Genomic DNA, 26306 nt, shown 5'->3' with positions numbered 1-26306 from the left:
AGGACCACTTTCCAACTGGATAGGCCAGAGAACTCATTTCCATTTGCACCTCAAGTTTGTGAGGTTTCTAACTGGGGCAAACTTTTTTTTTTTTTAATTTTTTTTTTTTAACGCTTATTTATTTTTGAGACAGAGAGAGACAGAGCATGAACAGGGGAAGGGCAGAGAGAGAGGGAGACACAGAATCGGAAGCAGGCTCCAGGCTCTGAGCCATCAGCCCAGAGCCCGACGCGGGGCTCGAACTCACGGACCGTGAGATCATGACCTGAGCTGAAGTCGGACGCTCAACCGACCGAGCCACCCAGGCGCCCCTGGGGCAAACATTTAATCCCCGCATCCAATCACCAACAATCTGAGTGAATGAAATGCTTCAGGCATGACTCAAGATGCTGGGGTCACAGAGATATGAAGACAGCGCCTCCTGCCTTCGAGTGGCCATGACAGTTGGGTTGTGGGAAACAGGGAGGGTGGCAAACTGTACACCCTGGAAATCAAGAGGCATTTTGGCTGCAATTCTATGTTAGATCAGTAAACTGAAAAAGGTGGGTTGACTCCAAGTGAACTGAAGGGAGACAGAAAGAAAAAGACTCTAAGAGTCTTTTTTTTTTTTTTTTAATTTACTCTTGTTTTGAAAATAATAAAGTTGATTTAGATGCATCAATTTTTTTCTAACTATGAACCTACGTATTAAGGTTCTGTTGTAAAACAAAAATCTGTTTTTTGTGTTTTTTTTAATGTTTATTTATTTTTGAGAGAGACAGAGACAGAATGCGAGTGGGTTAGGGGCAGAGAGAGAGGGAGACACAGAATCAGAAGCAGGCTCCAGGCTCTGAGCCGTCAGGACAGAACCCGACGCGGGGCTCGAACTCACGAGCCGTGAGATCATGACCTGAGCAGAAGTCGGACGCTCAACCGACTGAGCCACTCAGGCGCCCCAACAAATATCTGTTTTGAAAACAAAAACTGCTTCCAGAATCAAGGCTGGATTGTAAATCCGGGATCAAATAAGAGACGAGGTCTCTTGATGACCTCGTCTCTTAGTTGATGACCACTTACTGAATACCATCTCCGTGATGGGCCCTGAGTTTCGTTTTCTTGTACCTTAATGTTAAATACCCACTAACCTTGTCACATTCACCATCGGTCATTGTTCACACATACTTAGCAAGCAGACAAGAAATTCAGAATTTCTAATGTGTTCGGAAAGACTAGAAGAGGCAAGCAATTACAGGTTTTAAAAGAAGACTTGTATGCTGTCAAGGTGTTCCCATGTCTCAGTTTAATAACCCACAAATGCTGAAGCTTTACTTCTCTTTGAAAATTATGCTATTCTTTAATGGAGTTTAAGCATTAAGGAATTAATTACACCATCAGGGATTCAGAAATGAAAATCAACAATGTCATCTACTGAATATGCCCTGTGGCTTGGGGCGCCTGGGTGGCTCAGTCGGTTGAGCGTCCGACTTTGGCTCAGGTCATGATCTCGCGGTCTGTGAGTTCGAGCCTCGCGTCAGGCTCTGTGCTGTCAGAGCCTGGATCCTGCTGCAGATTCTGTGTCTCCCTCGCTCTGCCTCTTCCCCGCTCATGTTCTGTCTCTGTCTCTCAAAAATGAATAAACGTTAAAAAAAAAAAAATCTAAATATGCCCTGTGGCTCCAGAGTAGTACCACTCGGTGGTTGGGAGCCTACATGTCTTATTACTGAAACCATGTAATCTGCACCAGTCCCCAAATCTCTACCAGAAGACAAATCGTTGAGCCTATATCACCCACCAAACTCCTTAGAAAGCCCCCTTGGGCTTTACATGTGACGACTGGGGCAGGGGTGGTCCCATGAAATGGGAAAGCCTATAATATACATGTATTTATTCCAAAGAGGACAAGAGGGCCTTTATTTCTTCCATACACAGTTTATTTTTAGTTTTCGAGATCTTCTCTTCCTAACTTTGCTAAATTTCAGCTCCAGCATCCACCAAGTCTGGAACCCCAGCCATCAGGAGATGGGCCCCCCACTGATCTATGACTCATTTTCTGAGCCAGGCAAATGCTAGTTTCTTGGATACAGAAAACATTTTCCTTAAATAAACCTCTACCCTCTAATATGTTTACTATTGACAAGATTAGCAAAGGTGATTGCTTCTGAGCCAGGTCTCATTCTTGTTGATCGACGTGGCAATTTCTCCATTTGCTGTTTTGTAATATATTTGGGGGGGAAAATTACCAAATGTGATCACTGATGGCAGCCTCGATATCCCAACTTGGTATCAGTTATATTTTTTGTTTACTTTTCGTTATAACAAGGATTAATGTTACGTAAAATATAAATGATATTTACTTCCTTTTCCACGTAAATACAATAGGAAGGAAGAACCCAAGACGTAATAGTGCCTAGCCCAAAGGGGGTGCTTAAGAAATATTTGTGGAATGAATGAATCACCAACTACATGTTCTGAGTGTAGCAGGTCAAACAGCAGGGCGGTATTCCTACTGCCTTCTCTGAGTTCCAGGCATCTCCCGGGTAGGGAGACTTTGGTGGCCATTGTCAACTTCCTTTCTGCCAGGATGGTCAGGGCAGGGCATAGATTCACCCGGCAGCCTAGATCCACGGCAGCCTAGATCCACGAGACTTTTGAGCTGTCTTCCTCCTGACAGAATGGCAACTTTGTTATTTAAAATCTATTTAGCTTTGAGTCATCAGCTGCAGGAGAAAGGAAAGATGACAATCCCATGCATAACGAGAACTCCTCAGTTTCAAATTGCAATTGTCTGCTAGTTTTGCAGAGTAGAGCCCAGATCCATTTTTCACCTTGGGTCCCTTGATGCAAAATACTCTCAAAATAGAATCAGAACTGCAGGCCTCTCAAAGTACATGCTTGACTGGTTTTTTTTTTTTTTTTTCCTTCTTCTTCTTCTTTCTCTTCTAATGAGAAAGTTTAAAATCTACAAGAAATGATCTACAGAAGTACTAATGATTTGTTTTCCTTAACGATTTCAATTGCCCAGTTAGAAAATCACTAACATGTCATTTTGATTTCTCCCAAATCCTTAATAAGCTCCTCATCCTTCCCTTCCTTCCACCGATTCTCCGCTGGTTGTCTGACGACGAAAATAACTGGGTATTTCAGAAACATTTCTGTGCAGCTGGGAATGTAGGGGAGTACAATAAGAGGTTAAAAAAAGAGCAAAGAAACAAACAAACCCTTCCTTTAGCAACAGAGATGCATTTTCAGCTTATTAGAGAGCCCACTATTGTTCAAAGAGCTCCATGTTGAAGTGATGGCTTTGGATGATTTTTTTTTTTTAAAGAAAAAAATATCGAGGGTCTTTTATCACTATCTGTTTTAATGCAGTTATTCATGAGTGCTCTTGCCAAGAGCCATACAAAAATCCTCCATGTTTTTTTTTCCGATCCTGCCTAAGAAGGAAAAAAAAAAAAAACCCCGACATCAAAGTGTGAGGTTCAGAACTTGAAGAACTGAGTCAACCAGAACTCCACATTCTTTGAAGTCTCCAAGCCTCCTGCCTGCTTATTAAAAAAGACAGGCTAAGGAAAAGAAAATGCTAAATAGTATGAGAAACAGATTAAAATAAACTAAAGTCTTTTCAGCCTTGTGATTCTATGACAAATACGGATTTGAAAACCGGGATGGGTAGTTCAAAACATCAGGGTAAATTAGCCGAAAAGCAGATGTGGCAATTTCCTTGATTTTCCAAAAAGGGTCTCATTAATCTACAAAATTGCACTTAGATGCGACGAAAATTAGAGTAAGGAGGAAGGCCAAGGGCCAACTGCCCAGCGGTGTACTTTTAGCCCAGGTCCTCCAAGGCCACCTGCTGTTATTAAATCAGAACAAACTTTCACTGAACAAATCCACGACAAAACTGTTACTTCCGGCGCAGGGCTCGGTTACGGACAATCAGCTCTTGATGGAGAAGTCTGCGGACCTCCGAGACAAAACTGTGTGTCCCCTTCACCGAAGGCAAGATGAGGACTGGAAGGCAGAATGTTTCTCAGTCACATCACCTCCACTCTCCCCACAGCCTACCTGTGCCACTTCTGTGGATGGACTGCAGTTTGCTTCACTTCCGGCCCCTCCCTATGTCAGCAGAAAGAGGGGGAATAAGGAAATTCCCTGTTATGCCCTACAGTGCTTCCCAGAGAAGAGGCCCCATCCATGCACATGGGATGAGGCAGAGTAGAGCCATAGCACAGCATTCACGACCCAACACCAGCAAGTACAGAGGCTAAAACCAGTATGACAGTGAGGATGAATGAAGGGGCTGGTTCATGCAACACGTCCCACGTCTACTTCTGTTTCCAGGTAGGTCACTTCCGCTTGGAAGATCCAACAGTCCACACGGAACTGTAGGCTTGAAAAGCCTCAAGGAAGCAGGGGGGCGGGGCAGCAGGGGGGGTGGTTCCAGGAGGGGTTAGGACCTGTGTCTCAGCACTGATACTAACTCACTACTGGGAAACCCATATGGACGTACGACATGAAGGACATTTATCAAACTGTGAACAAGGAAAGAGCGATGGGCCGAACAATATCAACCAGGTTAAATGGAAGAGGGAGATAGACAGATCGGCGTTATCTTTTGATTTGGTAGCAAAACATAGATTCTTATGAAATGGGCATGATTCGCTTCAAAGATGGAACTGAGCTATTATAGAATCCAAAGGCAAGATGCAATCTTGAGAAATCACTAGATAGAGCCTACCTGCATTCAGGTGTGACCAGGTATAAATTATCCTAGAGAAGTTAATGAGGCTAGCACCACTAACATCTGACCATAGCTTTTCAAAGTAGTGTGAAAACTTACCTTTTCAACAGCAAATGTTCTTATCACATATTCTGCCAGTAGTTCTGTTTCTATTAGGGTCACTTTAATGTCTTTATATATCTCTGTGTCATCTGGCCAGTATTTGCAGCATTTGACCTTTAGAAAACACAAAGGAAATGAAGGCTTTAGGGTTGTCTTCCTTTTGTGTGTGTGTGTGTGTGTGTGTGTGTGTGTGTGTGTGTGTGTGTGTGTGTTTTGTTTTCTTTTTTGGAGTTCCCCAAATGATGGGCCACAGTATGATGTACAGGATAAAATTTGCACAGGAAAACAAAAGTTAAGTTGTCCACTTAAGAACAAGGTTTATTTTTTTTAGATCACCTGTGCTTCTTTTCTTACCCCAGAAGAAAACGAAGTTTGAGTTATAAGAGTAGTAAAGCCTAGGAAGATGGTCTAAAGTTAACAAGTTATATTTATACTGCAAATATCCCAGGTACCGTGACCATTCATTTCCTGTTTATCTCTGTTCAGGGAAGCGCCTGGAAAAATAAACGGTAAAAGGTAGTTTACAACATTTTTTTAGCTCCTCTGAATTTAAAATTCCTTCTAGGTCAGAAGTTGCCTGAACATTTTTGAGGAGGCGTGCGCAGGAAAGAGCTGACTGTAAAGATTAGAGATTCTTCTTTTTCCTGAAGAAGAAAGTCACTATGTGGTTTTCCCAAGTTAAAATTACACCTTCATTTTAATCTAAGTAAATTCTATATACAAAACTTGGTAAAATATGAGCCGTCTTTCCATATTACCAGAAGCCTGTAATCTAAAGATATTTCAGGTGGAAGGAATTTGTTGGACTTGGCCCCTTCTAGAAATGGATTTTTCATCCTGTAGCTCTCCCAGAGCTCATGGAAGCCTGGAAGAAGAGCAGGAGGCTGGGCCAGGCCAAGGGGGCTGTCCCTGGGGCTCTGTCCTTAGCCTCTGCAATTCTGTCCTGAATTCCCGACAGCTTTTATCCATTCCTGTCGCTGTTCCTCCGTGGATGACTTCTGTACCTCTGGCCCTGTTTCTCCAAGTGCTGAATTCAATTTCAAACTTGTTTTGTGGGCATTTCCCACGGAGGTCCTGCCAGCACCGCCACAAAGGCAATGTGTCCAAAAGAGGATCCCTGGTCCCCCATCAGCTGTCCTCCACTGACTCCCCAGGTCAACGACACCATGATTTCTGTAGTTACCCAGGCACAAAACCTGCCTATTCCTTCTCCAAAACCAACGGCCAAGTCTAAGAGGATTTTTGAATTCTCTCTCCAATATGTTTTCTGACTTTTTGTTCCCTCTGTCACAATCTTAGTTCGGACTCTGGTACTTCCTACGTGGACACTCTCCCCATACCAACCCAGAAGAACCATTCCAAAGTGTAATCCCAGTGGCATTCACTCGCTCTGCTCAAGAAGCTTCTATTTCCAATGACTGCCCGTGAAATTAAACAGAAATGAAATTTAGCCCGGTATGTAAGGACCTTTTATTTATTTGGCCACAATGAACATTTTCTGCTATATCTTTTACTACTGTCCTTTTTACCACCATGTATTTGATGTCTAAAGACAAATGGTTTGCCCAGATCCCAGCTACTCATCCCATTCCTTCGGCTTGGACTATTCTCCCATTCGTACCCTCCCAGCTGAAGATTCTTACCATTCTTCAGAGTACATCTCAAATGCCACACCCCTTCAAAGTGTTTCCTCTAAGGATGTGAGCTCCCGGACCTCTCTCTCTTCTTGATCCTCTGATAAAGCGTGCCTGTTCTGTTAGTAGGACCCCCTTCTTACACTGCCTGGTCCTGCTTATTACTGGTCAGCATGCAAAGGGTGTTGAATTGCTTATTTTTGCAAGTCCTGCAAAATCTGCCATTGTATCCCCTACGTGCTAAAGTAGATCCATGTAGAATTGATCTCATGGAGCAAATCATAGGATCAGTGTAGGAAGGAAAATCCCAGATTGGGAGAGTTTACAAACAGAAGTTTGGGCTGAGATGGCCTTTTCCAGAATGCCAAGCACCTTGGTACACTAATGTTTCAAGTGCGGGACAGGAGTGGTCACTATCTTAGCTGCTTCCTCAGGAAACTTTCTGGCAGCTGATTCAGTACAGTTCTATGTAAGCTTTATTAGCTTTACTTGGCAAGATGTAAGCCAGACATGTTCGGGGCTGGGGACACAGTGGAGTGTTAAGGCAAAGACAGTCCCTGTCCTCATTAAATTTTTAGTCTTCTTTGGGAGTCTTTTTCTTTTTTCCTCCTGGAAACAATATCTGTGACTTTATAAACTTATAGATATAAGTATTATGGCTTATATATAATATGTCAAAGATTTATATTATGATACCTTTGCTGCATTTAAAATACTCCAGAATAACAGGGATAATTTCTCCAGTTCCTCTCCTACATGTAAAGTGAATCTGGGCAGACCATGCATATTTGCGGTGATGTCTAATTTGACGGCAACCCTAATTTCGCATACAGAACGCACAATTACTTCACAGTGCTTCACAGTGCTAATGAACAAAGACACTTATAAGGTACGTACGGGGGGGTCCCTTCTATATTGGGAGACTTGCTTTACCCTTTTGTGATTCCAGTTACGCAAGCCGAAGGCAGTGGATAGATACAAATGGAGTATATATGGGCACTTCTAAAATTAAAGTTTTCGATGTTATGAACGTACAATTAAAAAAAAAACACACCTATGTATTTCTCCGAAAATTACAAGAGAATAAAAACACTCACACCTGCATCCTATGCGTACTGGGTGTATCTTATCTAATAAAGACGCCTTGTTTGAATGCAATCGATGTAGGACATATCGCAAGGTCATCTTGTGTTTTAGTTCCTTATCCTCCCCATCTAAAGATTTTCAACAAATACGGGTGCCAGGGGCTTCAACACCTTGGAGGCGGGGACACCAAAAGCCCCTGCAATGTACTGAAGGCTTAGCGTTTCTTTTTGGGACCGTTCTTCCGATTCCCTCGGGCGAGCTGGGGTTCCACAGGGAATGTCACCCCTATGCACCCTCCGTGGCGGGCTCTGCCTGCTCTCCCCTCCACATCCCCTGTGCCTCTCCCCCCCCCCCCCCCGCCCCCACCGGTCAGATGCAGCCGGGGCGTCCCACATGTCTGCGGCAGGAAGCGGTCCTGGGGGCCAGGAGGTGGCCCTGGGGCTCTGGCTACAGCGGCGCCCCCCCCCCCCCCCAGGGACAAGTGCCGCTGCCTTCCAGGTGACCCGCGAGAGACCCCGGCAGCTCTGAGTGCTCCCCACGCTAACTCTGCGCCGCATGCATCACACCACCCGTGACTCACAGAAAGGAAGCCTTGGGGTTGCTTCCTTCCAGAAGGCATTACGGGCAGAGCTTTGTCCTGTGCAGAGGCACCTGGCTGGGCGGGCCCAGAAGAGGCGCACGAGCCATTTCGAATCCCGCCCTCTCCATCTCATCTCCCGCAATATCCTGAAATGGCTTGCCACATCTGTTTTTAGCCTACTAAAAACCTTTCTAAATTGGGTTCCTTTTAGTGTCTTTTTCACTGCTTGGACTGGTGTCAAGTTATTATTTTGCTACCAAAAAAAAAAAAAAAAAGGTAAGAGGAAGTTATGCTTTTCTAGATGCAGCCTTTCCATGCCTGGGGAAATCTGGGGCCTGAGTCACCTCCTGGCCTCTAGGGTCTGCATACAGAGATGTTAGGCCCAATGGTTTGAGGGGCACCTGTTGGAGCCCAGGGACCGCAGAACCAGATGCTTCTTTCCTCTGATCTCTCGCCAGGCCTGGCTGCCTTTTGCAGCGGGCGCTACCTGCCCAGCTTCTAGGACAGGCTGTGCCTCCCATGCACTCTGATTATGGAAGGCAACAGTCTCCATCCTGGAAAGCAAGGCTCTGATCAGGCTCATCTAATTACCTGGGCGCCCCAGGGCTGGTTCCACCGGGTTATCAACCAGGCATCAGCCTCTGGGCGCTGCTGCCTGCCCATCACCAGGGAGAGCTGCCGGGGTGCAGGAGGAAATCTCTGCCTCCAAGATGATGTGGGCGTGTCTTTGTTGGCTTTAAAATTCACAAACGTGAAACAGGACAGAAAGCAGAATAGTTCCGGCATTTCTAACTGCCTAAAATAAAGAAAAAAAATCTTCGAAGCTGATCATTTTCAACCAGCAGCCCAGATGATCCCATATACAGTCAAGTCAAAGGACCCCTAGGGGTTTTATGCTCCTTAGGCTGGCAGCGCATTACCATTACCGACCGGGCATCCTGACATCTCTTGAGCAGGTTCTCAAACTTCAGCAGGCAATGGAATGCCCTGGAGGGCTTGTTAAAACAAGCAGGGCGTCACCCCAGTTTCTGATTCACTGTGGGGCCCCAGAATTTGCATTTCAGACCAGCTCCCAGGTGGCGCTGCCGGCCTGTGGACCACACACCGAGTAGCTGGATTCGGACAACAGGCAAGTTGACTGCAGAGTCTGGCTCTCATTAAGGCTGATATGGGGCTGGGTAAGGACTCAAGTTTGCTCCACCTTTGGCTCTTCGTCTGTAAAGAGGGGATGATTTCAGTTCCTATGTCAGTCATTCGAAGATTAAGGGAGGGATTGCCAAATTTGTCTGCACATTAGAATCACTTTAGAGGATGGTTATTAAATTCCAGAGCCCAGGCCGTGCTCTGTGCCAATTAAATCATTATTTCTGGGGTGAGACAGAGGCGTTAGTTCCTTGTAGCTTCCCAGGCGACTCCCAAGTGCAGAGAAGTTTGGCAACCACTGTATTAAGGAATATAATGTAGTTAAAACATCTGTTCCAGTGATGTTTCATTCAAATAATGGATATTCTTCTTTTCTTCTTCTTCTTCTTTTAAAGTTTATTTATTTATTTTGGAGAGAGAGAGAGAGAAAGAGAGAGAGAGGCAGAGAGAGAGGAGAGACAGAGGATCCCAAGCAGGCTCTGCACGGTCAGCACAGAGCGCAACGTAGGGCTTGAACTCACGAACCGTGAGCCGAAATCAAGAGTTGGACACTCAACTGACGGAGCCACCCAGGCAGCCCTTTTCATTATTAAGTGATAATTTTGTGATCTGGACTACAGGTGATCACGGGACTTCAGAGGGCAAGAAGTCCACAAAAAGTCTAGAGAGGTGAAGTAGGGTTCTCCAGAGAAGGAAGAAGGAAAACGCTTTGACATGTGTGCATGGTTTCTGAGGGGAAAACAAAACCAGTAGAGACTCCAGTCTTCCTTTACTGTTCTTTCCCTGCAAACAATATTCTGGGGACCAGGAGGATTGGGGAGCAGTCCGGTCTTCCACAAGGGTGGTTTGATGAACTCTCAACAGAATTTAGGAAATGGTGTCTGTGATTTGCAGGGAGGAGACTCTTATCCAATAGAGCTGGGAGGAGTCCCAGAGAGAGCCAGCTTCCAAACACTCATTTTCAAGACCATTACAGCTGCCTCACTGAAGGCTCTCATGCTTGGATTTCAGCACTGGAAATCACTGCGTTCTCCTGACTGCGGCTGCACAGAGTGGCTCAGGGAGGGCAAGCGACTGGCCAGAGAGGGAGAGCCAGCACCGGTCAGGGCCGGCCTTCCTCCTGTCCTCTTCATTCCTTCCATTTCTCCTGCCCGAAAATAAAGAAACAGAAGAAAGGCAGGCACAGGGAGGGCTAGGGACTTGCTCCAGGAAATGAGCTAGATGGGCGGCGGGCGAGGGAGAGGCTACAGACCCAGGCGCTAGCCCCAGGTTCAAGGCTCTCTGAGCGGAGGCAACTCAAAGCGGATTATAACTTCTGCCAGGTCTGGCTTCAGGAACCGATACCAAGTGGAAAGCAATAATTTTAGCTACCTTGCCTCATCAGGAGCAAGAGAGGGTATGCTGGGCGGGGGCTGGGGGCTGGAGGGAAGAACAGAAACCATTGCTCATTTTTATCCAGGATCACAAACTGCTGTGTTTCTGCTGGTGCCTTCTATATCACCAACCCTAGCAGCTGGCAGGAAGGAGCCTGGGGCAGAATGGGAAGGTCTATTTACGTGCACTGTGCATGGGTCCCAGGACTCGTTTTGCTAAGAAACTCATGAGTAAGAAGGCTTACGGAATTGAATGTGAGCTCTTAAACTGGGGGTACCATAGTGTGATCTAATAAACACATCTGTAAAGGGGTAGAAGAGAAGAAAAAGAAAAAGAAAAAGTTACTGTTAAAAGTTTTCATTTGTCAAGAGGTTTTCAACAGCCTTTTTTAAAAAAAAAAACAAAAACAAAAACAAGAGCCATCCAAAGACAGAACGACCACAGTCCTATGTTCAGGGCCAGCTGAGTACAGCTCTGATAGAGATCTGGGATAGCAAGAGCTAGAACACTGCTACAAGCACAGTTACCAAAAAGAGCCCTAGCCAAGAACAGCTGGCAGTCAGGATCCCAAGAGAACAGATTTATTATGACCCCTCCCCCAATTTTTTATAGTGCTCTCACAGCAATAAAAACATTCATTCATTTAAATACCCTGAAGATACAGATTGCTTAGGTCTCAGTGTGATGGAGTCATATAGACAAGCAATCGCTTTATTTTTCTTGCCAGTTAGCTTGTGGTGTCGTAGCCAGTGACTTACGCTCTGGGAGCCCCAGTTGTCTCCCGTGGAAAAGAAGACAATAGCACTGATTTCTTAGGGAGGTTGGGAAGATCACCTGAGATAATACATAGCAATACTTTGCACAAGTACCTGGTTCATAAGAGGGTCCCTAGTTCCTAGTTCCTAGTTCCAGACCTGTTTCCTATGGCCCTGGGGCTTCCCTTGGGCAACGTCCTTGAAAACCGTTTCAAAACTGGCACTAGATCCCGAACTTCCGGAGGTCGGGAAAGTTTGAATTTGAGAAAAGCACTTCATAGCCTGAGTAAATCCCCCTTTCACGCCTTCAAGCTCCTGTTGAACTCCCCTCCCCACCTGCAAAGCTTCTGGCTGTCTATCTGGTTTGCCAACCACACCGATTAATTGATGTTACATACACTGCCTACAATGACGCACAAGGCCACACCCATGTCCCATGTCCGTAACGTTCGTTTTCACCAACCGCAAAGAAACGCATGGGCTGATGTGACTCTTGTGGCATTTTAAATGTCCACTTGCAGACCACCTGAGGAATCTGTCTTGTCCCTTTTCTCTCTACTTCATGTGGATGAATAGCGTCCTAGATCTAGAGTCCAGCTAGATCAGTAAGCGTCAGCTCCACATATATCCAGACGGCTTGTCCTCATCTTACTCAGTAGATCTGGCTTTGACTTTTAGCTATTCCCCAAATGTAAGTCCTCCCGCCATAGGAGGGACATTCCCCACTGCTAAGGACAACAGAAAGAGCGGGTCACATACTCTAAAGATCATTCTGAAAGATGAGTTTCAGAAACCTTTTAAGCAATGATAACATCACGTGCGTATCTATATCTACATCTGCATCTATATTTATATCTATGTATCTCCCGAGGCGGTATTTCTTAGAGTGAAATCTGATATATTTTTTGAGAAAAAGAATCCATATTTTTGTCTCTCATTGGGAGTCTTCATTTGTACCAGGGTAACAATTTAGATCTACACGGGACTTCTCAGTTCATAAAGTTTTCTGTTGACTTGGTGCGAGTTGCAAAAAGAGCTCTGGCTAGACCATACGGAGGTTACCATCATTCTAAGTTCTAGAATGATCTGACTGCATGCCACCTTGCACTAATTTTGTGGGGCCATAGCATTATCTCTATTTTATGAATACATAATCTGAAGCTTGGAGATATGAAAAGACGGACTTAGAAATTTAGGTGGTCGACACTGTGCCTTCGATGTAGCCAAGCCTGTGTCTGAGCTCACGACAGTGGCATCTAGGCTGTCCTGCCAATCATCCAGACAGCCTCAAAAGCCCACGATGAGCAGAACCCAAACCAGACATCGCTGGGGTAAAGAGAGGAATGAGCTATGGTTCTAATGCTTGTGAAGAGACAGGTATGTAAATTACAAATCGGATTCTGACTCACAGCAGAATGAGAGGCAAGCTTAGTAGTCATGGATACATTCCCCAGAGCCAAGTGTTTGGGTTCAAAGCTTGGCCTCTTTTTTCGGCTGTGTGACCGTTGGCATGTTACCAAACCTCTCTGTGGCTCCGTTTCTCCCTTTGTAAAATGGGGATAATAATAAAGTTTTATCAAGATTAACTAGATTCTTGTTTGTAAAGCTCTGAGAACATGCTTGGCACAAGTGAATGTTTGTGAAAACTAACAAATAAAAACTGCTATTGGAAGTCAGAGGAAAGAATATTAATTCTAAAGGAAGAGATTCAAACCTGTACAAGGGAGACTACATCACAGATGAGAACAGAAGGATGAAGTTCAGTTTCCATGGGTGGACGGACTAGGGAAGGCGTTCTAAATGGTGAAAGTTGGCAGAGGCATCTCCAGGAAGCCTGAGTGGTCCGGAGTCCCTGTTGGGCTGGCGGGAGGGGGTGGTGGTGCCCGGAAGGATGGGATTCTCCCAACAGCAGTTAAGTACAGTTCCCGTTTCGTGGTCTCCAGTTGTTCTGACACTGTCCTGGCTAACTTTGGTGCGATGATTTAAAATAACAGAAATGGTGTAGGGATAGAAGGTGTGTATTCGAGCAGCGGAGGAGAATGCAGAAAATGGATTTCTGCAGGACCAACATTTTTAAAGGATACTTAGTCCCTTTGTGTGAGCGTGCATAATCACTGGAACCACCTTGGGGCTCTGTGCAGCCGAGCCAGCTGCCGTGCAGGGTGGACTGCTAAGCGCAGAGTGCAAGCCGGACGTTGGGATGCATGTATGAGTGGGTTGGGTACAGGGGAGCTAGGGACAGGTGATCGCCCAGGTTCACGTGTCAGGCATCTCTGTCACCAGCCGCTGGGTAGACAGCAGACAGCGGCCTGCAAAAGCCAGATGGGGTGATCACCATAACAGATGCACCTCAGGGTTCCTAGAGCAGGTGAGCTCAAGGACTTGGCCAGATGCCTCTCCTAGGCTCCCAGGATGTGACCTCTTGGGATTAGTTACAGACCAGAAATGTTCTTGAAAACACACCCATACACACATTCTGTTAGGCAGAGGTATCTAACATTTTATTTTTAAGGACCACTGATAAAAAAAAGGCATTTCTAACCTCTCTTGAAAAATATATTTAATGATGACACAGCATAGTGTAATGGCAAGAGGCCCGGTTGGCATGCAGGAGGGCTTGGGGCTAATTCTAGCTATATTACAATCTAGCTGTGTGACCCTGTGAAAGTCACAGGAACATCCTGGTCCTCGGTTTCCTTATTTGTAGAAGAAGGTAAGTAGATTACACGACTGTTAAAATGATCTCAAGTTTGAGAATGATCCAATTACATGACTCTAGAATGAGTTTCTTTGGAAGCCACATTGCATTAGTGGTCAAGAGTGTGGTTCTGGAGTTCCAGTCGTGAACTGACAGTTACCAGCTGTGGAACTTTGGGCCAGTTTCTTAACATCTGAAGTCGTTAGTTTATTATCTGGGAAATGGGGACAGCACAATGCCTGTATCACAGAGCCATGGTGAGGGTCTAGAGACCCACCACACTGGTTAGCCTGTGAGGAATTTCCACTAGCTCTTAGTGGGGGTTGGCATTGTGCCCTCTTACCATTGTGTCAACACCTCTATTATTAAAAAGGGAATAGCTCATAGTCTAGCACACTGGGTGCTCTATTGATTACAACAGCTCGCACTCTCTAGTCTATGCCAGGATAAGGAAGACAATGAGTTTTAATTTCAGAAGCATGGATCTGGGGTAAATTCCTCTGAGATACTCTGGGATATACTCTTGTTCCAATGAATCTCTTTGGGAAGGTAAATAGCTCTAAGGGTGAAGGAAGCATGAAAGAGGATCTTCTATGAGTCACCGGCCTCCCTGGGGGCCTCAATATCTTCATCTGTTCCTTTGCACTCTTCCTTAGGTCATCACAGGAATTGCTAAACAGAGCAAGAGACTTTGAAGAATTTAGGCACCTGCCTAATTCTTGACTGTACATTATATAAGTGTATCCTAAGTTTGGGAAATAGGTGCTTCAACCAGTTGAATGGATTGAAACGTCTACAAACTCACTCTTGTTTTTGGACTCTCTACCCTGTAACATCAGAAATGAATCTATCATTGGTGAGATGATGAACGTACCATGCTTTTCTACAAGAAAAATTCTCTGTCCTTCTATAATTTTAAGTGATAAGGGTTCTGTTTCTATTTCAAGGTAGAGAGTCTGAAGCTAAGAGAGGTAAACCCCAAAAGAATGAAGTTGTGCATAGTCACAAAACCATTCACTGAACTTTTTCGCGTCTTTGGCCCTCTTCTCTGGGAGGCCCCCAACATTGACTCACATATTTACTTGGCCAGATAACCCCAAGCCTTAAAGGGCAGAGCAAGGCCTCAGAAGATGAAGTTAGCAGGTCGAAAAAGTAGACGTGGGAAAAACTTTTTGCATTCCAGATAGGACACCATTTACTGTGGGTTTCGACAGATTATTCAAGAATAGGATATACCTGCAGTGTGCAAAGTAGGGGAAAAACCAATTTCCGAGTGCTCATGTGAGCAGAACAAAGGTGGAGGCCTACTGCAGCCTTGAGATCATCCCATATTTCATGCAATTACGCTGCCAACAAACTACAGCTGTATGCTGCCTGTGCAGGTACAAACGTGACCGGGGCTGCGCTATAAAAGCCTCAGACTAGGATGCTCTTGTCCCAGGTGCACTGTCCATCTGCTACACACTCGGGCCCTCCACACTCTCAAGCGTTTTATAGACACTAGGGCAGGTGACCACCTCCATGCACCCCAGAGACAACTGCAGATAAAGTTCGTAACAGAGTGAGACGAGAGAGGGTCTAAGGCCAGCCCGGTAAAACAGGGAATATGGTGGAAGGACCGACACAGATGAACACGAGGATTTTCCAGGACCTGCCAGTTCAGCAAGAGACAGGGCTTGACAGTAATGACCATAAAAGCCAGCACTCCGACAAAGTCATCTCCATGGGTTTGGCCACACTGAAAGAGCTGAACTGCATGCAGCTGGCAGTTACCCAGGGAGCCAGGAGAGTGTATTTGGAGAAACACTTGTTATTCAGACCTGCAAATTTGCTTTCATCCTATAATATCCTGCCGCTGTGGCAATATTGGAGACGGCTGATAGGAACGCATCAGATAACTTAGAGCGGGTTAAGCATTGGCTCCCAAGCCTGATTTATAACTCATCATCAGCTGGGTAAAAAAATCACTTCGCCTTTTTTTTTTTTTTATTGAAAGGGACAAATGATTAGGACGAACTGTTAAGAACTTAATGCAAAAGGGTTCATTAGGTGGGCTGAATGTAGATTTACTGAACTTCATTCACGTCCATAATGAGCGTGTTGTACGCACATGTGTGACTTAAGATTTCAGCCTGTTCTCCCAACATGGAAGAAATCAAGGGAAGGAGATCAATAAAGAGAAATCTCCCTTGTACCAAATAGGTTATTTTGCATTAGCTTATATTCTTTTGTAACTATTCTTCCACTTCTTCAAAAACATTTACTGACTATTTTCTAGTACTTTCTATGTGTCTGGCCTTTTGGGACTCACAGATGAGATAGGCTAGTCTTTGCTCACAGAGGCCTGGGGTCTGGTGGGGGAGGGCAAAATGGTACCCAAAGGTGTGTTGTTCTCTCTTGTGTGCAACTGTGTGTCATGCCTTTAATATTGGATTGTAAATGTCTTTTTTTTAAACCTTTAAAAAATTTTTTTTATTTTTATTTTTAAGAAAGAGAGAGAAAGAGAGAGTGCTAGCAGGGAAGGGACAGAAAGACGAGACACAGAATCCAAAGCAGGATCCAGGCTCTGAGCTGTCAGCCCAGGGCCACCCATACAGGGCTTGAACTCACAAACCGTGAGATCATGACCTGAGCTAAAGTTGGACACTTAACCAGCTGAGCCACCCAGCCGCCCCTGGATTGTAAATGTCTTAAAGGTGGGGATCTTCCCTTCTATTTTTCTGGCCCTCACCTACAGCAGGTTGAGAGGTCATCTGATACCTGCACATTAAGGAATTGTCCCAGAAGAGCCACAGGAGAGATGGACAAAGACTCCAAGGGGTTAAGATTTCTGCCATGGATGCCATCAGAGAAACAGGAGGTGTGTGAAAAAGATAGGAGCCTGATCCTGTCTTCCCCACAGGAAATTCATTAATTCGCTGCGACAATGCATACAGAATCCAGAAGACACAATGGTCTGCACTTAGAACGAATGACAGCTGGTTATTCCCAATAAGGCAGAGAGCATTTCTGAAACTGAGGTAAGGATGTGCAAGTAAGGGAAGGAGGGAGGCAGAGAGAGAGAGAGAGAGAGAGAGAGGGGAAGGTAGAAGGAAAGAGAGAGATATGAATATATTTGGGAAGAAACTTGGATCAGGTGCAGGGATTGTGGCAGTTCTGAAAGAGGTCTAGTCTAGTTACCCAAGTGAGCAAATGTGGAGGAGGGCAATAGCTAGTCTTAAAAAAAATGTAGGTATTACACACACACACACACACACACACACACACACACACACACACACTCTTGCTCATATAAACATGCATATTTATTTACAGGCACACTATTAGAAATTTTCTGGAAGTTGGGGTTAGCATTAGAGGTATCATATTTTACATAAGAAACTTCATTACTTTAAGCCCTAAAATGCAGTACTTAGAATTTAATTTAAAACATGGGGTGCCTGGGTGGCTCAGTTGGTTAAGTGGCCGACTTTGGCTCAGGTCATGATCTCAACAGTTTGTGACTTCGAGCCCTGCATTGGTCTCTGTGCTGACAGTTCAGAGCCCAGAGCCTGCTTCAGATTCTGTGTCTCCCTCTCTCTCTCTCCCCCTCTGCCACTTATGCGTCCTCTTTCTCTTGCTCTCAAAAATAAATTAACATTAAAAAAAATTTTAAAAAGGACATAATAAACCTTCAGTAAGATTGAAGAACAAAGTTACGTGGTTTTCTCCTTGCTTTATTCTGAGAGTATCTGTTTCCTTTAGTCTCACATTTTTCAAAATTGTCACTCAATTTAGTAGTCAATGAAGTGTCTCCTAGTGAAATGAATTTATTTTACAACTGTATCCATTTTTGCATGTCCTTTATACCACAGTTTACCTTTCAATTAAATAAACTGGCTATCCAAACTGGGTTGGTGGGCCTTAAGTAACAATCAGGGTTCTCTAACGGATCTGGGGAGAGTAAGATAACTATTTCCGTGCATAAGGAGATAGTTTTCCAGATGCAAAAGTCATACTTGCAGCTACACAGAACATGATGGGGTGTACATAGATATCTCTATTAGATGACTCTGCAAGAGTTCTCCAAAGGAGCCACATTCTCCCCAAACCCCCTTCCTGCGGCATGCAAAGAGACAGATGTGGTGCTGCCGGTCAGAAATGTGTATGGAAGGGAAGACTGCTTGATTGTGCCGGTTGCTAACCCAAGGCATCGTTATAGACATTTTTGAGAACTTTCGAAAAGAGTACCTTCTCTCAAAATCCTAATTTACTGTAGTCAGATTAGATCATTTTTGAAAAGAAAGTTTATAAATTATAAACCGAGCATCTTTACGGTCTGCACAAATTAAATAGACATAGAACACCAACAGAATTCGTCCTGTTGGTACTTAATCACCCACTGCGGTATTCTGCTCCAGACCTACAAAATTCATGTATACTAGTGCGGAATAAATAGGAGTGGACAGCTCTGTCCTGAGGAAGCGACCCTCCTGTCCTTCTACTGAATTCATTCCCTTTTGAGAATCCAGACTCCACACTTTCCTCCCCGCTGCTGGTGTTCAGAGCGGAGGCAGTGAGCACCAGGGAGGTCCCTAGGCCACGGGCATTAAAACAGATCTGAGCTGCAGATGCCGTCTGTTATTCAAGTGGGTCTCCAGCCAGAACGTAAACAAGAAACATACAAACGTTCCTCATACAAACACGGAATTTTAGAGGTCACTGGGCCCATTTCTGTTCATTGCGAGGATGCGTAAACTAAGGCCGGGCGGTGAGAACCCACTTGGTTTAGTCCCTGAGAGATGCCCCCAAGGCCCTAGTGTTCCCCTCTGTCAGTTCTGCGAGGACTCCGGCTCCCGGCCGCCCCAGATTCCCGTGCAGCTTGGTCCTGCTGCCACCGACCTCATCTTGCTGACATCCTCCCCGATTCGTACCTTCTTCCTAAGACAGCAGCATGCCAGCTCCTACTCCAGGCTGGCCCCCTCCCCTGGCGTTCCTGGGCCTCCCTAAAATAGCGATTTGTCCAACTTCCTTAAGTCTCTCAGCCCAGGGCCTTGCTCCTATCGTCACCGGGGAAAACGGACACCATCAGGAGAGGGTGCTGGTTCAAGTTTTCTCTTTATGTTTTGGTTCTGTTTATTGAAATGCACCCTCATCTGTCTCTGTTCTCCTGGCTCAGAGGAAACGCTGTCACCTCTCATAAGGATGAACTGAAGACCAGCCCTCTGGATGCCCTGCTTCCTGCCCCCTTGGGGAGAAAACTCCCTTGGCTGTCCATGTGCTGATGTTCAGTTTCTCTCCCTCTCCCGATTCTTTCCTCAACCCATAATACTTTCAAAGGCCTTCCACCTTTAAAATAGCCTTTGATTGTTCAATGGTCCTCTGTCTGCTGCCATATTTCTCTCTCTTCCCTTCTCAGCTAAGCCTCTGATGAGCTCCCACTCCGTCTGTGTGTTCTCGTTTTCTGCTGTGGCCTTGACTCTGCAGACTGCCTTCCGTCCTCCCTGTCTGTTGTGCCTACAGGTCATTAGGTCACTCAACCTCCGTTTCACCCACTCATGCTCTCTAATGTGTTCTTGACTTCCTTCTGGGGAACTTCTTCCTCCCTACGGGGTGGCTTGCCATTTAGGGGCCCTGGCCAGCGAGGGATGAGCATATGAACCAACCTGGAGGAGTCAGATGCTCTGGTTCCTGTAATGTGAATCCTGAGCACAGTGAAAACAGGCCGGAAGTTGTCGGCACGCGTCCTCTCCGTGCCGGCACCTTGACCAGACTGGCCATGAGGCCCCTCCACTCACTGGCCCTCTGGAGTTGGTGCCTTGTTTCCTGTCTGTTTGCAAGCCGTATTCTTCACATCAACGTGCTGAGCTCCTAATGTTCTTCCAGTAAATTTCCCTTTGGCTTAAATGAGCCTGAGTTGATTTCTGTTGCATATAATTGAAGGGCTCTGATGGGTCTTCCCTCTGAAGCTACTCAGGCAGAAGGTTACCAAAGACTTTTCCTTGTTACATCCAATGGCTATCTTTTTCTGCCTTACATACTCTCCTTTTGCAGGACCTCCACTATGTCCCCTTTTCCATGTCATTCTGTCACTCAATCCTTCAGGGGCTGGCTCTCTGCTTCCCACTCCTCAAGTGCACACCCAGCTCTCTGTGATAAACATTCTTGCCATGTTCATTTTGAACACATCTCCGCAGTCTCCCCTGGGGAAACTAAGGGAAACTATGTCTCTGCCTAGAGCACCCTTTCTTCCCTTCCTTTCTTCTCTTGCTGATTAAACCCTAGTTGCTGCCCCCGCACTCAGCTCCATACACCACATTCCTCCGGGAAGCATTTATTAGCAAACCCCTCCAATGTCACCTTCTGGTCTGACGGGAGGTGACTCTTGTATGAACTACCCGAGCATTCTGAAACCTCTGTCATAGAATTGGGTCCCCATGTTTGCCTCCTCATTCCTGTGGACATGCTTAACGTATCTTTGTAGCTCTGGCCTCTTGTGTCTACATACATTGACAGGTATCCTGCACTGGCTTGTTCCCTGAAGGAACCCTCCCCCCTCCACCTTGTCAGTGATTTTCCTCTGTCCCCGTGCCCCTTTCTTTACCTGTGCCTTCCATCTTTGCTTCCAATTACATCTTCTTTTCAGACTCCCAACTCTGCTCATGTCCACCGCATCACCACCACCACTGCCTGCCCACATGGGTGCTCTCCCCATTATAGTCACATCCTGACCTTTTCTCACCTCTAGGTGCTGTTCCATCTCCTTTCTTTGATTTACGTCTCCAAGAACAAGCTACGTACCAAAGACAGGGAGCGGGGGCCTTGTGGAATTGTGGAGAGAGCATGGCCTTTGGAGTGAGACATTCTAGACATTCCAGCTCTGTGGCCTTAGCCAAATTATTTAACCTCACTGAGCTTTAGTTTGCTAACTTTGAAAATAGAAATCTTTCTATGTATCTCATAGGGTGGCCATGATAATTCAAAGAAATAAGGCTTGTTCAGTCATTTAGCAGAATGCTTGGCACAGAATAGGTGCTCAATATATTTTGCTGACCTACCTTTCCCTAGAGGTACCTGGCCTCTCTGCAGCTTTTGTCAACACTGCTTACCTTCTCCTTCTCGTTGAAACTGTATCGTCTCTTAGTCACGATCGTGGAGTCTCTTGGTTCTTACCTAATTTCTCTTATACGTCATTTTCAGTCTCCATTCTGAGTCCCTCTTTCCCTGTCTGCCCCGAGATACAGATATTCACTGGTACTCTGTCTCCCTGTTTTTTGCCCACAAATGCCATGCTTCTGTTACAGTGGTTATCACCTTGCATTATAACTTTTTGTTTGCCGGTCCTTCTAGCTGTTAGATCATGTCATGTCTTTCCATCTTGTTATCCTTTGTCTAGTCCAAAGCCTAGCACACAGTAGATACTCTGTAAACGAAGGGAGAATCACACATTTAATAGTCTCTATGTCTTCAGCACATGTATCCCTCTAGAACTTTCTGGAAAGCCCCACATTGTTCATTCAGCATCTCAAAGTCAGCATGTCCAATATGAATCATGCTAGTTTCTTCCTAAACTTGCTTTTCTTTTTGGGGGGCTGAGGCAGAGAGAAGGGATACATACTCATTCTTGGTCAATATTCTTTATAGCATTCCAAGTCACAATGGTAGAAACCTTGTTGCATAATTCAGTTCTTTTCCCTTATTAGCATCCCCAAATCACACCCAAATTGTGGGTCTCCCATAAATTCCCAATGCCACGGCCACAACTCAGGTGCACATCATCTCTCACTGAGAGTCTGAGAGTCTTGCTCCAGCCTGACTTTGTCTCCATGCCTTCGGTCACCTTTCTGCAGTGGCTGCTAGAACTGCCTTTCAAAAGCACTAATTAGAACACACGATTCACCAGCTCGGTGCCTTCTGTTACAACAAACACAGCACCTCACTTTCTACCTTTGCCTCTGCCTTGGAAAGCCGCAACTAGCCCTCCAGACTCAGCTGTACTTCCCCATCAGATCTCACAGCTGTGTCAGATTACTCGCTCCTTCCCATCTTGCCATCTACTCCTTTTCTCTGTGTTTTCCTTTTTTTAAAAATTCTTTTTAAATGTTTGTTTATTTTTGAGAGACAGAGTACATGCAGGGGAGGGGCAGAGAGAGAGAGGGAGACACAGAATCCAAAGCAGGCTCCAGGCTCCGAGCTGTCAGCACAGATCCCGACATAGGGCTCGAACTCACAGACCGCGAGATCATGACCTGAGCCGAGTCGAACACTTAACCGACTGAGCCACCCAGGCGCCCCTCTGTGTTTTCTCTACAGTGGTTGCCTGTTCCTTGAGGACAAGTGCATCATAAACATCTTTGTATTTCTTAATGCCATAGATATGGTAAATATATCATTAAATGTTGGAGACCCTGGGCTGAAAAGGGAGTAGAAAGCCAACCTTTGGGTTTAATTTGTGAACAAGACAAACTGGGCTGTTTCATGAATTTTCTAACTTTTAAAGAGGGGAACTGAGAAAATCTTTGGGCAGAGAAAACCTCAAAGGCTCACTGGGGCAGCTAGGGAAGCATCCTTCCTGGAGGAGCTGGCTGGCATGGAGGGGTCTATAGTGGGTCCCTCTCCTGCTGATAGCTCAGTCCTTTGCCTCCTGGGTGATATGCTGGGGGTAGGTGATGTGAAGTGTGGCAGTGCCTGGGTGGGAATCATCACATACTATAGTGCCGACTACCTCTTTTCCCCCTAGTTTTTGTTAAAGTTACAGAGGGAGGTAAGGCTTGAACCAGCTACATTAATACGATCTTTGACACGGTTGATGGTAAATCGAAATGGAGAGGAAGGTTTGTTGAACGAGTATAAATTAATCAAAGGCGAGTACTATAATTAACCAGCTCATAAAATATCCATCTTAAATATCCAGTTCATTAAAAAGATCTATAAAAGGCAATGGTGAGAGTTCAAGACAGAAAAATTTTAGTTATGTCTATATAAAAAGAACTTGTCTCTTCCCTTTCAGGTATGAGTTTGATGTCTTGGAAGAACTCCAGAGATTTTATACAAATATTGTTGGTATTTTGTACCTTTAGGCATTACCTATGTTATTTTACTATTAACCAATATTTCCACATTTTATAAAGGGGCAACCTTGCCTCTCTCTTGCTTCGTTCGTTGATCCTAAATCTGGTAACTTTTGGAGAGAAGCAGATGTTCTTTGTTGTACATGACAGGGGGCACTTGGAATCTTAATATACCTTCCTTGCATGTGAATTAGAACGTTAATTCTGACATAAAGTGCTCATCTTACACTGCTTTCTTTTGTTATTCTTTTAGTGACAAGTGTTACGAAAGAAATCAGAGGGCAGCCTCTTTGGTTTGATAATAATCTTTAAAGCATCCATTTAGGTGGTTCTGTGCATCCTCTATATTGAGAGAGGCTAACACCTCTGGCCTTCACTTCCTTTAGACCCAAAACCCTTTATCACCTGTTATCAGAACTATTCAGAGCAACTCAAAGATAATTTTCCTATATGACTATCAGACCTCATTTGGATTTTTAATAAACAGTCACATTCTAATGAGGTCTTCATAAAACTGACTAAATATGTTTAGAAATCATTAGCTTAAATTACCAGCGCAAAAATCTCCTTTGGGAGTCCTGCAGATTTGGTTATAAGACTTTTGGCAGATGGATTAGCCCAACAGCACAACAGAGTTTCTGAATCTCCACACAAACGGTGTAAATGGGAATGCCTGGGAAACAGGCGACTGGATAAAAAGCGAAATGTCCCTCAGGTGGGTTCATTAAAGAGGGAAAACAATCACAGCACATTCCAGAGCAATTGAAATGCCAGGTGTGCAGCCATCGGCAGGTGCCAGGCAAACTGACAAGGGTCCCTCCCCAGAACACACCGGCTGAAAGGGGATGCATGGCGGTGACAAGGAAGTCTCAGATAATGACAGGTCCTGGCAGATGTACCGGGGACCCCGCTGGAGGGAAGTGCAGCGTCTGTGTCTTCTGCACCAGGTGTGGCAACAGGGAGGGCTTCCCAGAGGCTCCAGCACGGCAATTACAGCCGCCTAATGCAGAGCGCTTCAGGGCAAAAATCAGGGGAAAGCGGGTTCCCAGCTCTGACTTAATGAATCAGCAGCAAGTCTGTGTAAACAAACAGGCATCCGCTTAGCTCATGCCTAATTCATGAAGGACACACCATGTGCAGTAAACATGTTAAGTAGGTAGTGGTGGCCCTTAAAAACCGTGTCATTTTGATTTCTTCGGTGGTTTGTTGTTGCTGTTTTTAAGCATGGAGAATGGGGAAGTAATCTCTAAACAAATGTGCAGGATTAACAACGGGAAGTGGCTTGGAATAAAGGGCAGTGCCTTTTCCCGGAGGGAATGTGACCTCTTGTCAAAACCCCCCCAAATCACACCTGACATTTCAAGGACAGATGCCATTAAATTCATTACTAACTGAAGACAGACCGATCCACCGGGCTGATGGTAACAAGGTGAGGATTCTTCAGGGCTAACCGCATCCCTGCAAACCTGGTAAGGATGTGGAAGGATTTTTTTTATTTTTTTTATTTTTTTTTAATTTTTTTTTTCAACGTTTTTTATTTATTTTTGGGACAGAGAGAGACAGAGCATGAACGGGGGAGGGGCAGAGAGAGAGACACAGAATCGGAAACAGGCTCCAGGCTCCGAGCCATCAGCCCAGAGCCTGACGCGGGGCTCGAACTCACGGACTGCGAGATCGTGACCTGGCTGAAGTCGGACGCTTAACCGACTGCGCCACCCAGGCGCCCCTGGAAGGATTTTTTTTAAAAAAAATAAGCTTGGGGCGCCTGAGTGGCTCAGTCGGTTGGGCGGCCGACTTCGGCTCAGGCCATGATCTCGCGGTCCGTGAGTTCGAGCCCCGTGTCAGGCTCTGTGCTGACAGCTCAGAGCCTGGAGCCTGCTTCGGATTCTGTGTCTCCCTCTCTCTGACCCTCCCCTGTTCATGCTCTGTCTCTCTCTGTCTCAAAAATAAATAAACGTTAAAAAAAAATTTAAAAACAAACAAACAAAAACAAACAAACAAAAAAAACCAAACAAGCTTACCAGACCTAAAATGATGGGTTTCTTTACTCCTGTGGGCTTCCATTTATGGGTTAATCTGAAACCCAGTCACCCTCCCCCCTTTTAGCTGCATACTTTTCGCTGGAATTTCCATGGTTACTTGTCCGAAGGAATTGTTTCCGGCAAGAAAACCAACAGTGACTGCCCTGAATGGGATGGGTCCAAGTGCCTGATGGAAGGAACAGACCATCACCGCAGGGCCTTTATTTTTTATTTTTCCAAAGCCAGGTAACTCAGAATGAAGACTAGCTCCCTGCAACATGGGCCATGTCCACGAGACAGTGGGCTTTAGTGTGTGAGCGGTTTTGTTTTGCCTTTTGTCATTGTAGTAATTTCAAGGCACGGTCTTCTTTTGACCTTTCTGCCGAAGAACTATACTGTCCTCATCCCTCCTTAAAGTAATAAAAGGGTTATATGAAACTAGCTCACTTCTTCAGTCACTGTGTCCAGAGGAGAGGAACCTTGGGAATTTCAATTAGGCGAGAAAAGACCAGGTAGGCCTTTATTTATCATTTTCTTAAAACCCGTAGTACTTGTTATTTTAAAATGATCTACTTTTCAGACTAATTTACCTTGGGATTATTTTCAGTGAGCTCTGATGCAAATATGTAGAATCTGAGGTGGTGAATAACTTTCAAGGCTGTGACAGCAGTCTGCAGATCTTTTCTTATCAGGCACAGGCAGTCAGCAAATATTTGTGAAATGAAGGATTCCGAATCCATCATACAGTTCAGGGAAAGAAACCCAAGTACATGAAAACAGGAAATCTGTAGCTTGGCTGTTTCACATTAACCTAGCATAGGCTAACTGCTCTCTGACACTCAGGTAGAAGAAACCTCCCTCATTCATTTCTTTGGGCAGTTACTGAGTGCCAGAAGGCAGAGACCAAAAATTCTGGTGGCGTTGAACCTTTTTTTTTTTTTTTTTAGTAGTCATTACTGCTTTCAGAGCAAAAGAATGAGACAAAAAAGGTAAATATAGACATCACTGTAGGTCTTAGGTTTGTTGGTGGAAAGGTAAGGGTGTCACGAATACCTATATTTATGAAGTCCTTAGGATGGGGCGGGAAGTTCTCTAACCACCTGACATGTCGAAACTCACTTAATCTTTACAAGAACCCTAGGA

The 26306-nt window shown here is 45.1% G+C and overlaps 1 protein-coding gene across 6 annotated transcripts in view; it reads right to left on the bottom strand.

Annotated features, from left to right (window-relative positions):
* Positions 1-26306, bottom strand: part of PTPRM (protein tyrosine phosphatase receptor type M) — a 795639-nt gene that overhangs the window by 27349 nt on the left and 741984 nt on the right. For 4 of the 6 annotated variants that reach the window (XM_058692682.1, XM_058692677.1, XM_058692679.1 and 1 more), the window contains 2 exons: positions 4820-4936; positions 4045-4095 (listed from right to left, as the gene is read on the bottom strand). In XM_058692682.1, the coding sequence (XP_058548665.1) occupies positions 4045-4095; positions 4820-4936 (168 nt within the window). The remainder of the gene's footprint in view (positions 1-4044; positions 4096-4819; positions 4937-26306) is intronic. The other 2 variants (XM_058692678.1, XM_058692680.1) reach the window with 1 other exon arrangement.

The sequence above is a fragment of the Neofelis nebulosa genome, chromosome 11 (assembly GCF_028018385.1).
Source record: "Neofelis nebulosa isolate mNeoNeb1 chromosome 11, mNeoNeb1.pri, whole genome shotgun sequence".
Taxonomy (NCBI): domain Eukaryota; kingdom Metazoa; phylum Chordata; class Mammalia; order Carnivora; family Felidae; genus Neofelis; species Neofelis nebulosa.
The sequence above is the reverse complement of the archived record's forward strand: the minus strand, read 5'-3'. Positions and strand labels throughout refer to the sequence as shown.